The sequence below is a fragment of the Aythya ferina genome (genome assembly GCF_964211825.1).
Source record: "Aythya ferina genome assembly, chromosome: 12".
NCBI classification, from domain to species: Eukaryota; Metazoa; Chordata; class Aves; order Anseriformes; family Anatidae; genus Aythya; species Aythya ferina.
In genome coordinates, this window is record NC_140308.1 from 12,275,391 (window position 1) to 12,289,399 (window position 14,009).

Genomic DNA, 14,009 nt, shown 5'->3' on the forward strand with positions numbered 1-14,009 from the left:
TGTTCCTTATGCCCTCAATACTTTGCCCACCAGGCTAAAATTGAAACCGAACTCCTAACGTGCTCCATTTGCTGAGCACAGAATCATTATTTTCAGCCTCATGTTCCACTCACAGCTAGCTCCTGCTCTTCTTAGAGCCAGACCTGCACGGCACAAGCTGTGGGACAGGATGCACCCAAAGGGTTGGTGGATGTGCCCATGTACCCAGGTGGCTTCCCAAGAAGGGATGACGTGTTTGCAACAACACCAGCTTGGTCTCTGCACCTTCCTCTTGCCTCCTTCCAAATTTCTCTTCTAGAGGCAGCAAAGCCAGAGCCGCAGCACAGCCTTGGCCTCGTGAAAACCGTGCTGCCACGTAACTTCAGGCAGGCCACGCGAGCTAACCCGAGGTGGCTGCTCAGCACTAGAGCCACCAAGGCAGTGGCAGCTGCAGAGCTGCACAGAACGCTTCACATCCACCCTGCCAACGTAAATCATCTTGCCTTGCCCCTAACCGACACAGTTAACTGCATCGCTGAAGTTCGCTGGCAAACACAGCAGATTTCTCTGCCCCTTTTCTGAAACCAGCTTACGGCTCTCTCTGGTGTTTCTGTTGCCTGTTAATGTTATTTTTTCCTCTATAAAATACTCATCTCTTATATCTCTTCCTCCTTTCCGCCCCGCTCCTCTGACGTCTCTCTACACAGCACGCAATCCAGCAGCAACGAGCACAACTCAAGAGGAGATCTCTTGGGTTGACAGCGAGGGGTCAAAGAACCAGCTCCTCCACGCAGCAGCGTGTTCTGCATGCTTACCTCAGCTCTTTCTGGTAGTTTTCCAGATTCCACTTTGTGAATGGCTCCCTGGAGGAAGGCATAAGCCCCTTGGCATCCTTGTAGCAAGTGTTCCAGTTTCTACAAGAGGAAAGGACCAAGGCAGAGATCATTGTCTCACAGCTGATGAGAAAGCCACCTTCTCAGCTCGCAGAAGGTTAAAAGGACAGAAATCAAGTCAGGATCAAACGCGTTAACCCAGGGGTTCAATTATACCATTGGTGAAGCTGTATCATCAGCAAAAAGAAGCCCAGAAGCCATCACAGGCTTCAGATGCATCACTCTGTACCAAGTCCTCTGTACAGACCTTACAAACTCACCGCGGCATGTCTGGGCCATGCTTTTAAAGAAAAGAAAATCAGTACAATTATGTCCCACATTCTTCTATGATTAGCATTTCTTGTAACTTTCCACTCAGATGAATCACTATGAGTGCAGTTTGGAGGAGCAAAACTTAGAACGAGTACAATTTCTATACTTTAAATCATTCCTCTTCATATTAAAAGTAGTGTAAATTAAAGGTTAGGAAACTGGAAAGCTTCCACAATTAGAGCACCTTAAACTAGTAGCCAATCTGAAGTCCCTCCTCTCTGAGGGAAAAAACCACCAACCACAATTTCACACACAGGGGAGGAGGCTACTTTTCTAAACAGTCACTGATAAAGACTCCCAAATGCCACCCTCTAGCCACTGTAATCAGGGAAGGGAGGAAGAGCTATTCAAAAAAATAAGGAAAAAAAAAAAAAGAAAAAGCTGCGGTTTGAATCTTTCCTGAATTTAACTCCCTCTTTGGAGTGCTGGAACAGCCCCAGAGGGGACGGATTAGCAGGCAGGATGCAGGTGAGATCGCTGAGGCAGGAAATAAATCTGTTTGCCACACAGCTGCAGATCTAAAAGGGGTTGAGCATATGGGTCATTATCACGTGCAGTGCATTACACAAACAGGCAACCCAAACAGACCCATCCCTACACCAACTCCCTTTGGTAACATTTTGCACAGTAAAACGTAAGGCACAGAAACAAGGGGGAGTCTGGTGTCATGCTCCTGCCTTCCAGAATTATCCTTTTGCCCAGGCTGAGCACCTCAGCTCTCAAGCTTTTCTCAACCCTGTCCAAAAACCGAATCCGTGTCCTGCTGCAAAGCTTCCTTGCTGCCAAACAAACCTCCGATTCAAGCCTAGGCACCAAAATCAGGCTTCTGTGTTTCTGTTGCATCAGCATGGGTTTGGTGCTTTTTAGATGCGAGTTTTTAAAAAAATGGGTTCTGAAACAAGTTGGAGAAGGTAAGTTAACATGTGGCACATGCTGAGCCTGATTGCCAAAGCTTTCCACCAGCAACACAACAGAGTTGTATCAGTGACACCACAACCTGCTTCGAATGCTGCGCCACGCAGCGCCCTGCGCAGCGAGCTCGGAATGGTTTGGAAGCAGAGGTGGCGGCTCTGTCATCCGGCGGGGCGAGCAAGTCAAACGCCAACGTGAAGACAGCCAATTTGTGCGCGGATTTACCGAGCTTTAATCCCGTCTCATCTCCGCGTGCCAAATCATGTCTCAGTACAGCTTGTAAAGATTCAACAAGCACACGAGCCGCAGGACTTACGCGCCCTCCGCAGCAAGGGCGCACGCGGGGCTGGTGCTGGCGCCACAGCTGCTACTTTTGCAGCCTCCTGGCAGTCTGCACACCCCCTGCTGCACGGCCAGCAACATCTGCAGCCCTGCCAAATATCATCAGCGCAGCCTTGGTGGCTGCAGCACCCTTTGCTGGGGCTCCCTCCCTTGCAGACTGCGCCTGGGTGCTGCAGTTTCAGCCCCTCTGTCCCTGAGGCTTAACCTGGGTCGCCTCAAATGTTTCCACAGGGAGGTCAAACAGGATCGTGGTGCCAAGGCACACTCACAGCAGCGAAACAGCGCACCCCAAGGCTGGATCTTCTCTGTCTTTTTACTTTAGATGTTTTCTAAACAGTTCAAATTTGATGACAACTTTGGTAAACAAGTGAACAAAGGAGGAAAGAGATGTTCCTGTAAGCATCTGAAATGATTATCGGGAGCTTCCAAGTTTGACTCCCACCTGGATGGCAGTTTTCCCCAGGTAGCTCGGTGCTGTCTGGAGAACCTGCCTGCAACCCAACAAGATCTAACCATTTTTTATTATTTTTTAGTTTTTGATGATGGGGTACTGACATCTCCCGGGATTAGCACAAGAAGCGTCTGCCCTTAAGCCTCAAAGTTTAAGTGAAGTGCCACAAACAACAAAGCAGGATGCTGCTCCTTCTTTCCCTTCAAATATGGTCAAACCTGAATTAATGCACTGTCTTTTAATGCTTGTAGGCCTGGTTGTTGACAGGCTCCTCTCTTACCGTGCCATTCCTTCCCTCAGACACCAGAGAACACATCCCACTTACCATGCGGAAGCTTAGCCAGTCCCGGTGGCAGTAAGGGAAGGTCCCATCCAGTTCCAGCGGCAGCTGGGAGCTGTCTATGTGCTTATGGAGGGATTTCATGGAGGTGAGAATCTCAAACTGCATGGGAATAGAAGAAATAAAAGCACATCGGCATTAGAGAAAAGGGCAGTGAGTGTTGGCACGGAGGAGGGGAAGGTTAACGAGAGACAGAGTTTTTTTTTCCTTTATTTATCTTGCATAGAAACAAGGCACACTGTGTGTATCTGGAATATGAAGGAAAAAAACATCAATTCAATCTTCGAGCAGTTTGCTGCGCAGCTTTGTGGGCGAACCCTGAGGGAACGCAGGCCACAACACGTTGTTTTACCAAGCAGAACATCTGTGATGGAAGTCTGGCAGCAGCCAGCCTTCGCTGGAGCCAATACCTCCAAGTCTAAGCAGAGCAACTCCCTCCCATGCTCGCACGCTGGGTTGTGATTTGCATTTGTTTGGAGAGCCTGAGAGGTTAAATCCAGCCCCCAGCTTCTCCATCTCGCTTCCTGGAAAACCTCTGAGGTCTCCCTCTCGGAGAGCAGACTCTGCCCTACCCTCAGCTCTCCAGGCACCACAGCAGCTCTTCGCTCCAAGTCTTTCCTAGATTTTGACACTGATAACTCGCCTTCTGTGAGCCTGTAGCACCTCACCAGAGCACGCTAGAGAAGCAGACAAGTGCTCCTGAAGGTATGTGGAAGCCAGCCCAGACACCAGGAGCTCAGGTGCAGACATTTAACCCCACACATACCCTGTGAAGTTTTCACCTCCTTATGAAATAGCGAGGATGCTTCCAATTCCTCCCCGTGTGACTTTATCAGCCTTTGCCGTTTCCTCCTACACACTTTGGAGCTGTTCAGCGCTTTTAAATAACGCCTCCTGGAGCTCTGCCTGCATGCACACACCTGCACACCCCCTGTGCACCTCAAATTCTTTCACATGGGGGAAATGAGGAAGCGGACGAGGAGTGTTTACTGTTTGTTAGCCTTTCAGGGCAGCACACCACACGCAAACATGACGCTATTCCCAACGTTTTCATCCACAGGGAGGGCCTGGCTACTCTGAAACCTACAGGATTTCATGGCAGGCATGGAATTTCAGTCCAGTCCTGCAGCTCCTAACAGGCTTGGTGCAGAGGGAGATGACTAAGAAGCAGCCTGATGCTCTGCTCGCTCACCACAGACAATGAGAGGCTGAAAGCCTGCGTTTCGTGTACAGCTGCGGAACACCAAGGCAGGTTTCCTTCTAATGGGGGTGTTCGGTGCTGCTGAGATCAGCCTCCCCCCTCCGTTAGCACCTTCTGTTCGTCTTCCCAAACCTTTTCAGCTGCAAAGGGAACCTGACACACACACTTCTCCTCTTCCCCCTCCTGCAGAAGTCTCTCAGCAGCTACGAGGAGAGGGAACGTGAGCTAGGCAAAAGCCTGCGAAGCAACAAGCACCTTCACAGGATGGAGCCCCGGATTTAGCGGAATGGGATCTCCTCCTGACCAACTATTTTCTCCCCTATTAACAGAAGAGCATGCAAATCATCTGCATTAGTGGTGCAGGACTCCTCCGTGCCCCCAGCACACCCCCTGCGTCTCAAGGGCCCCAGCAGCCTGCCATAATTACGGCACACACGTCGGTGATGGACTCAACGATAAGCACAGCCTGACAGAGATATGTTCAGCTCGCATAAACTTTACAGCCCTATAAATACCACACCCGTAATAGACCACAACCATAAAATAAAGAGAACTACAGAGATTTCATGTGAGAATAAACGTGTGAGTGGACAGAGAACTCGCTGCCTGGAGTTAAACAGGAAATCAACGGCTCCCCAGCAAGCCCTGGACAAACGTTTCCATTACCTGTCCCGCTGCCGGCTTCTCCACCCGAAAAGTCAGATCTCTTTCAACCAGAAGCAGTACTCCATGAATACAGTGAGGATCCATGTCCTGAAAGAGAACAGAGTGCAAAACCATCACCTATCCATCTGGGATGCTAAGGAGAACGTGCTGTATCAGCTTTGTACAAGAGATTTTATCCTTCAAAGGCGTTGGGGAAGCCTGGAAGGAAGTCACCAGGAACAGGGGAGGCCATTCTGCAGAGCACCAGGGCTACGTCCTGAAGGTAGTTTGCTTCAGATCAACGAGTAATGCAATATTTAAGGAAGCAATGAAAGAGGTCAGGTCCTGGCTACACTAAAAAAATGCAGCCTTATACACCGGGACGTGTCGGGGGAGGAAAAAAAAATAACTAAAAGGAATTATGTGCAATGTCCAAGTTTTTTCTTGATAATTTCCCTGGTCGTTTCTCCTAACCGAAAGGAAGTTTTTTTCCACGCAGTGCCAAAAAATGTCATCTCCTCTTTACTCACTGCCAACTCACAATCAAGGACTCGCATCCTGTTGCTAGCGTTAAACCAACAGAAATTCCTATCTGGACATCCCAAGGGACGTCTGGCAGCTGTAGCTCAAACTCTGCGATCCAGGATCAGCTCTCCAATTACAGAAGCACTCTACAGGGAAGCAAGAAACAGGCAGAGAGCAACAGCAGGAACAGGGAAACGTAGCAGGAGCATTCAGACCACGGCGACAGGGCCCACTAGACACACGATGCCTGGAGCTGGGCAGCAAGGAGAAGCTGTCACTCCGTGTGATTAACTAAGAGCCACCCTATCTAAATGTCTCCGAGATGTCTTTTGCCTCTGCAAAAATCTCGGAACCTGTCCAGCAACAAATCCTTCTTGGTATCGCTCGAGCTGTAGGAAACCCGCACCATGGCAAGAAGGGAGCCCTGATTAAATAAATGCTCCAGTGCAGAGGCAGGTGCCTATCGCCCCGCAGAGCCTGAGCTGCCCAGCGTGGCAATTAAGAAACAACGCCAGCACAACCCAATCCTGCAAGCACGGGCAGCAGCAGAGGTTGCAGAGCAAAGGAGAAGACATTTCTCTGTAGTGCTAAGAGAGGATCCTTTTGAACAGGCAGGAAAAAGTCCCGGCTTGAAACACCTCCCCAAACAGGCAGAGGTTTCTCAGCCGTCTCAACTCCCTTTCATTCACACTTTCACTGTTATTTGAACACTGATCAAAAGGCCAAAAAGAATGTATTGCATAATTAGGCTGAATTAGGTAAATACTAAAGCTCATCTGAAGAGAGCATGGGGAGACATTGCAGCTGTGTGAGCAGCACTGAATTTGCCTACAAGTACAGTAGGATGCAGCTCTAAATTTGTCTGCTCAAAAGTACCGAAGGATGAAAACCAGCCACAGTGCCAAGCCAGGTCATGACTCTAAAAATTAAAGAAATTTATTATTTCACAATCCCTCTTATACTCCAGCAGTCATGCGATGTGCAATCGGAGAGAGGATAAAGGTAGCGATGGTGTAACAGGGTTACCGCAGCCAAACACTCATTTGCTTGTTTGTTGCTGCTGAAAATAGCAACTGAAAAACCATTCACAAGTTGAGCTGTCAGGGGAGAAGCCCGAGAAGCTTTCCAGTCCAAGAGAAAGAAATATTTCCAGAAAAGTGAGGTATTTTTCACCATATTTGTTCTTTAAACGGCTGAAGAAAAGCCAGACTCATCCAGCCCTGAGGGATCCACCCGGGTGGACTCGAACAGTTCACAGAAGCTCTCTGGGACGCAGGCAGAGCTGGAAGCAGCAGGATGCTACCTGCAGCAGCTTTCCTGCAGGTTTTTGCCCAATCTCTTGCCTCCTCTGCTAACAAGACCAGAGCATTGGGAGCTTCCTGGTCTTTAACATCACACCAAGGCCCTCCGTACTGCTGAAGCAACAGGGCTTGGAAACACATCCCTCGAGAGCAAGGAGCACACAGAAATTTCCTGCTTTGAACTGCTACTGTACCCCTGGCTTCACGAACAGGCTTCTCCCCTCTGGTCCAGCACACAGGCGCAGCAGGGTTAAGCTTCACACTGATGCACAAATCCTGCTCCAAAGCATCATTATGCAGCTTCCCACAGGAACAGGCACGATCTGTTCTTGCAGCACGTACGCGCTGCGCGCTTCCCTCCTCCTCCTCCGTGCAGAGCTGCCGGAGCAGCTCCTAATTCTTCTCAGGTTAGCTGCAGCACTTTGTTCTGCCTCTGCTCCCAGTGCTCTCCGGGACAGAAAGACTGCCAGCAGTGCCCATATCCAAAAGAGGATGGGGAGGAAAGTCATGCAGAAGACAACTGAAGGCAAAGAGGGTGAGAAGCTTCCACCAGCTTACGAGGTGGCTCTCCCGGCACTGTAGGAAAGCTGCCTGCAGGCACCAGGAGGTGTCTATGGGCACTTAAAAACTCTATTCGTGCGTTCATTCCAGAAAGATGGAAAATGGAAGAGGTGCTTCCTCAGCCTGACAGATACTGACCCAGAAACCTCTGGGATGAAAGACTTCCCTCCCCAGGGAGGCTCTGTAGGGTTAACAGACCCGAGAGCTGCAGCAGGAAGGGACTTGGCATTAGGTCATCTGATCGGTGCTTATCCACTGTGGAGTGCTCCTCACTGCTGAGTCAAGAGGAAAACATCCCTTCAGAACTGAAGGAGCAACCCTGGATCTCCACACCGAAGAGATTCCACCCACATTTTCCCAGCAGGCTTCACAAAAGCCAGGTAAATAAAATCCTGTTGAAGCAGAGAGCAGAGCAGCAGAGAAATGAGCTCTCCAGGGGCAGTCTGCCAGGGATCAGAGATGTGTCAGGGATCAGAAAGGACCCCAAGGAGACATCTGTTCTGAGACCCTACAAGCACAGCACATTGACTGCGATCCCATATCCACTGCCCAGCGAACCTGGCTGCTCTCTAGAAAGCTTAGCTGCCTCGTAGTGGTTACAGTCAGTCCCCTACACTTCTCTGCCCTTATTTCAGAGCAGGGGAGAGCAGTGTCGTGGGAACACAGGGGCAGACCAGAAGTAAAAATGCTCAGGATCCCCAAACGGCTCAGCGGAGCCAGGGGATTACCCCGGTGCCACAAGCAGGTGATGAGCCAGCCCAACTGGTCCTGTGTGCAGCCTGCCAGAGAGGCAGGGCAAGGAGCAGCACACCACAAGCAGAGTCATCAGCCTCCGTCAGTCGCTGTTACCTGCAGCTCTAGCAGCCCGTCTTGCAGCACATTACTCCCTGCTAACTAACTGTTGCTCTACCCCGTGCTCGGAGCCAACCTGCCGTCATGGCAGGATATTGCACAGGCAGTGCAAAACAAAACAAAACAAAACAAAAAAAAAAAGGCTTTTCCTCCCTCCCCGTTTCAGATGGGAAGCTCAGCGCTCGGAGCTCTTTATTCCTGCCGCTCTATGAGGCTGAGGACCCAGCAGTGGTCCGAAAGCACACTTTGTTTTAACACCTCGCTGATTTCCAAATCACCCCCCTAAAACACAACCTTGCAACCTACGTGGAAACACTCAGAAGCCCAAACAAGCCCACTGCCACGTGGGCACAGCATAAAAGAGAAGATGCACGCCTGGCACCTCTGCAGGACTGAGCAGGCAGCAGATAACTCCTTGCCCCCAGAGAGCGAGCGCACTGATACAGCTCCCGGCTCCACCCAGCCCAGGAAGCAGCAGGACAGAGCTCTGACTCAGCCCCAGCTCTCAGATGTGGCACCGAAGCACATAAACCAGAGACACCAGCCTCATTAAAACGTTGCCCCGTTCCAGTTTGCAGAGCTTGAGCCCTGGGAGACCTGAGCTCTGATTTAAAAGGAACACCTGCTTCAACAGGATTAGTCATCGCTGCAACCCAGCATCTCCTCTGGCTTTCTAATAACAGCAGCCAGAAGTGATCTGGGAGCAGGGGCAACGCAACCCACTCGTTTTCCCAGTGATTGATAGAAAGCCTTTGACCTGGAGCAGTCTAGAGTTACAGCACGTCCGATTCCCATCGCTCAGCAGCAGCCACATCACCAGCTGCATGTGCTCTTCCACCTGGCCTGACAAGCAGTGCCCTTCCCCTCCCTCTGCAGTGCTGCTCCTCCTCCCTTCCCTGCGGCAGCAACAATCCCTGCGTATTTCACGCGGCCTCCCCACGCACAATTCGTGAGAGCATTTCAACTTGGGAACGGTTCTCAGCAGAGATGGAAGCCACATTGGATGGGTGTTCTCTGATTTCCTTGATTTTTTTTTTGCTTTGGCTGCAGCCTGGCGAGCCCAGCTCGTCCTCCTAAGACAGGGTTGGGTGCCTGACTCCACCTCCCAGAGCCAGCTGGCAGATGGAGACGCACAGCAGTCGGAGGTGGAACATCCAACCAAGACAGCAAGCCCAGTTGTGTTCCTTTGTCCCAGCCCAAGGCTCACCTGCAAGATGCTGAAGGCCTTGAAGAGCGCAGGCACCGGCGAGCAGCGACGAGCATCCACAAGGACAGTCAGACCCAAAGCCTGGCACTCGGGTCTGCAAGGACAGAGAAAAAGAGGGAACGTTGGTCAACAGAAGTCAACCAGACTTCCACAACCCTTGCAGATCCTCCCTCCCTCTCAGCTTGGGGGCCTGGCCTTCCAACACCACGTCACAAGGCTGCATCGTGGAGCTGCTGCACGACTGCATCACAGCTCTCAGATTTAGCTCTCTGAGCTAACAAAGAACAGCAACAACGGGTCGGGTCCGTGGCAATGCACAAAAACATCCAGAACACACCTAACTCCATCCACACGTGCGCAAGGTGCACACACAATAGCCAAGATGCTTGCTGAGCACAAGGCAGCTCACCCAGCAGGAGATCCCCACCTGAACCATTTCGGGACTGCCTGGAGCAGCTTCCTGGGCCAACAGGACCTGGATCCATTCCCCGCCGCAGCTCCCACACCCCACAAGACAAGCAGACGTGGCAGCAGCTCCCCCCGTCAGCCCCCGAGTGCCACAAACCTTGGGATGCTGTGCAAGTACAGGAGGAGGCGCACAAGCTCAGTGGTGTTGCAGTGGGGGTTTAACCAGACCGTGTTCCTCGTCGTGATTATCGCCACTGCACGTCCCGATTTATCTCTAGTACCTGTAAAGGGAGGGGAAAAAAAAAAATAATTTAAGGATGTAAAACAGAGCCTGGTTCCAGGTGTGAACGCCTCATTCCCCTGCTGCCACCCTCATCACCTTCCTGGGAATGCTGCACGGAGCTAGGGACAGTCTGTGCTGCACATCGTGGTGGGCTGTAAACACACTTCTGGAGTATCCAAACGTTGCCCCAGAGTGAACTAGCTGAGCTTTGCTTGTCCTTCTCTCAGGGCAGCATTAAATTTGGCCTGCTCTCTTCTACCCAACCTCACATTCCTCACCAAATTTGGCGGAAGCTGGCGAATGATCACGCAACCTTTGGAGAAGAGCAAGAATCTCAAGCTCAAGATAAACGACCTCACACCCACTTGTGTTCCAGCATCACACAGGACCCCAGACCGTCCATCACGGCCACGTCCTCTGCCCACCTCCCGTTTCTGTCCTGCCAAAAGGCAGACGGGGATGGAAGAGGGACAAAACGTGGCCCAAACCCAGGTGCAGCCAGGTGAGAGAACTCCCCAAACTAAGTAAGGAGATGAAAGGAGCAGGCGGGCACGCAGCTTTGGAGGCCCAGAGCTGCCTCTGCCCGTGGAGAAGCAGCGAGGCCGCGGAGCGAGCGCGGTCAGGCGAGAGCGCCCTGAGCTGGCGCCCCACCAGGAAGGTAAGCGAGCTGCAGAACGGCCGGGACCACACCTCTATTGTGTGAAAAGTAATTCACAAAAACAGAAGGCATTTCCTGTCATACAAATGGAATGAGATAGGGGAAAAATTTCCCAAGCACGAGACAAAAACAGAAGCCTAGGGAAAGCAAAGCCTCTCTCCCTCTTCTGAGCTCCCTGCCCAGGGAGGTGACAGCCCCGGACCACTTCTCTCCTCGTCCTCAGGAGGTGTGAGCTGAGAGGTCCTGGGGGTGCAGGTGGACAGCCCCAAGCACCAAACGCTGCCCTGGTGTGAGCCCAGCCTGCCACTAGGACGTGAGTTGAGCGAGGGCCACAGGCACAGATGGGCAGTGCTGGCAGCCGGGCTGTCTGCCGCCCGGCTTTCTGACAGCAGGGCCAAAAGCTCTCTGCTGGTCTGTGTGATTCGGGAGCAGTCGTAGCACTCCTAAAACACCGCATTGTCAGAGCTGGAGAGGAATTAGGAAAAGCTTACAGCTCGCTTCCTAAAAGCTAAGGGGTTCATCAGCAAATTAGAAAAGCAAAGCAGTCAGTTACAGGCATAATGGCATGATGACCAGTCTCAGTAAAAGCCTCCTTGCACTGAAGCATCCTCTTCTGTCCCTCAGGGAGGCTGGGCATCACCAGAACTTGATTAAACCTCTAATTAGCACGTAGGAGCCTAGGAAGTTACCTGACTAGGTCAAAAAAGCAACAGCCACCAGGGCTAGGTCTCTGACAGTGACACAACCAGATGATTCAGGAGCAGAATACCAGCAAGAAACGCTCCTGAAAGGAAAATTTCTTTCCAATTCCATCACCTCCTAGTCTATTAATCACTCCTTGCTCTCTGCCTGTCATAAAACCTATCCTTTCTAAAGTAATTATCGTATCATTACCGATGTCTAACCTGTAGCATTTAACTGAGTGCTGCACGCGTTCCCTCGGGGGTCTCCTTTTGGATTTCAGTGGGCAGTCCTCGGGGAGAGCCGGCACGTACGGCTTCCGCAGGGAACGTCCCTCCTCTCGGAGGCCAAAGCTCCCTCGGAGGCGGCACCAAGCCCAAACCTCATTTCTTCCACGCACTTCAAAAGCACAGCCCTTCACCCCGCATCTGAAGGCATCTGACGTAACGTTTGTTAAGATTCCTCCCATACAGCACAACGCTGGAGCAGCACATCATGCAAGCGAGCTTCTTCTGCAGCAACAGCCACGGGTTCTGCTATGAACCCCGGATTTTTTTTGGCTGGCATACACACCGTGGAAGTGTCCAAGCTGAATAACAAACCTACCTACCTACCTACCAGAGCTAAGTTACGTGCTTGCAGGTGCTGTGACTCTGCCCTGCACTTGGTTTCTCACCCCACTGTTGCCCAGAAGACTGGAGTAGCCCTATTTCCCTTTTCTCCTTCTGACACAAAAGGTGTTTTTTTGACCTGATCCTCAATCCCCTTGAGATTAACAAAGCTTCCAGCCTCCCACCATGGGGCATCCCCTTCAGCTGCAATAAGGCACCACTTCTGGACGTCAGAACACCCCGAGCTATTTGGGAGGCATCACCAAGCAGGCAGAGGCAAAACCCCCCTTAACCTGACTGGTCCTTCCCTCCTCTTTACACATCTGGGGGCAAAATTGGCCTTGCAGCCCCAGCACCGAGAGAGAGTGCCACTCTGCTGCCTTTCTGCTCTCCTTCCCAGCGCCCCCACAGCTCTGCCTGGCCTCTCCTCCACTCTCAGGGCAATTTTCAAGTCACGAATGCCTCCCGAGCTGCCCAAATGCAGCTCTCTCCCTGAACCACGCTGGACAAGAGGAAGCAAACCCACGGGGGTGCTGAAGCAGATGCTGCCCAACGGTTGTTTCTCACTGGAGAGGTAGACCTCACTTCCTCTGTTTAGATTAATGTTTAGTTAAACACAAAGACTTCTTGTTTGGGCCCTGTGCTCCAAGCGATCCTGGCTGCTCTGTCCAACAGCCTGGGCTCCGTTTACCGCTCTGCCAATCTTTGTCCCATCCAGAAGAAGTTTTATCCGCAGCAATTTGCTGTCTGCTGCCATATCAGATCCAAGCAGTGAATAATGTTTGACCTACCCCTGATCTCAGCAGAACAATTCTGGGAAGTCCTCCCCTCGATAGCTAGTTTTGTCATCTGCTATTCAGCTACGCTATCGTTCATCCCACATGTTGCTCATCCACGCTGCATGGGGATATTCCTTTCAACGCCGTGCGTCACGAAATCAAACGTATTGTAGAAATCTCTTCTCCCCTGGCAGCTTAATCAACCCAACTTCTAATTACCGAAATAAAACTGGTTTTACGAGAGCCCTGTCAAATAGCATCTTCGACACTCTCGTCCTTTAATTATCTACCGAGTGAATCAAGTTCCTATTGTTGTGACCGGGCCTGATGTCAGGCCCACCAGCCCGTCATTAGCTGCATCCTCACTCTCCTCGTTTTGCTATGAGCCCACAGATCCGGCACGTCTGACTCACGCATGCTTTGTTCACGTTTTAAGACTCTTTGGAGCAAGTTAACATGACTTTCATGGGAGGGAAGTCCTACTTCCTGCCCTTCCCATTCAGAAGCTTTACAGAATTGCTTCTGGAGAGGCTCGGGGTGAAAGGAGCGGGACTGGCACCGTGCTGCAGCCCTGAAAACGCGGCACGGCTGCTCTGCCCTGCCACAGCCCCGCTGCCCAGACACGTTGTGGCTCAGCTACTCACCTGGCAGGCAGGCAACCCCGCTCCTCAGCACCTCTGGGTTCACATCCTTGACTATGGAAGGCGCAGGCCGGCCACCCCAGGCGGCCCCAGAAGCCGGGGATTTGGGGGGAACAGCAGCTGTTGAGGTTTCCTCCGGGGTGCAGACCTTACCCGCCGGCTTCGACGCAGCCGTGCCAGTCGCTTCTTTTGCCGTCTCTGCCCCTTCCAGCACCATCCCTGGAAGAGAAGCAGCAGGCAGAAGCTCAAGCACAGCTCCACCCAAAAGGGCCCAGGTAAATCCCCGACTGGGGAGGGAGGGAGAGACGTGCCCCCCAGCCCCAGCGCCCCGCAGCTCCTCCGGTCCTCGTGCCAGCAGCACGCCTGCTCCAAAACCAGTTGGAACACGAACGCTCCAGCGATTCCAGCAAGGAAAAAAAAAAAAAAA

The 14,009-nt window shown here is 51.8% G+C and overlaps 1 protein-coding gene across 5 annotated transcripts in view; it reads right to left on the reverse strand.

Moving 5' to 3' along the window:
* PLEKHG4 (pleckstrin homology and RhoGEF domain containing G4) overlaps window positions 1–14,009 on the reverse strand; it is an 83,769-nt gene that overhangs the window by 37,647 nt on the left and 32,113 nt on the right. For all 5 annotated transcript variants that reach the window (XM_084533725.1, XM_084533722.1, XM_084533724.1 and 2 more), the window contains exons 4-9: window positions 13,586–13,801; window positions 10,087–10,210; window positions 9,522–9,615; window positions 5,097–5,183; window positions 3,215–3,331; window positions 795–893 (exon numbers count right to left, since the gene is read on the reverse strand). In XM_084533725.1, coding sequence (XP_084389851.1) covers window positions 795–893; window positions 3,215–3,331; window positions 5,097–5,183; window positions 9,522–9,615; window positions 10,087–10,210; window positions 13,586–13,801 — 737 coding nt within the window. The remainder of the gene's footprint in view (window positions 1–794; window positions 894–3,214; window positions 3,332–5,096; window positions 5,184–9,521; window positions 9,616–10,086; window positions 10,211–13,585; window positions 13,802–14,009) is intronic.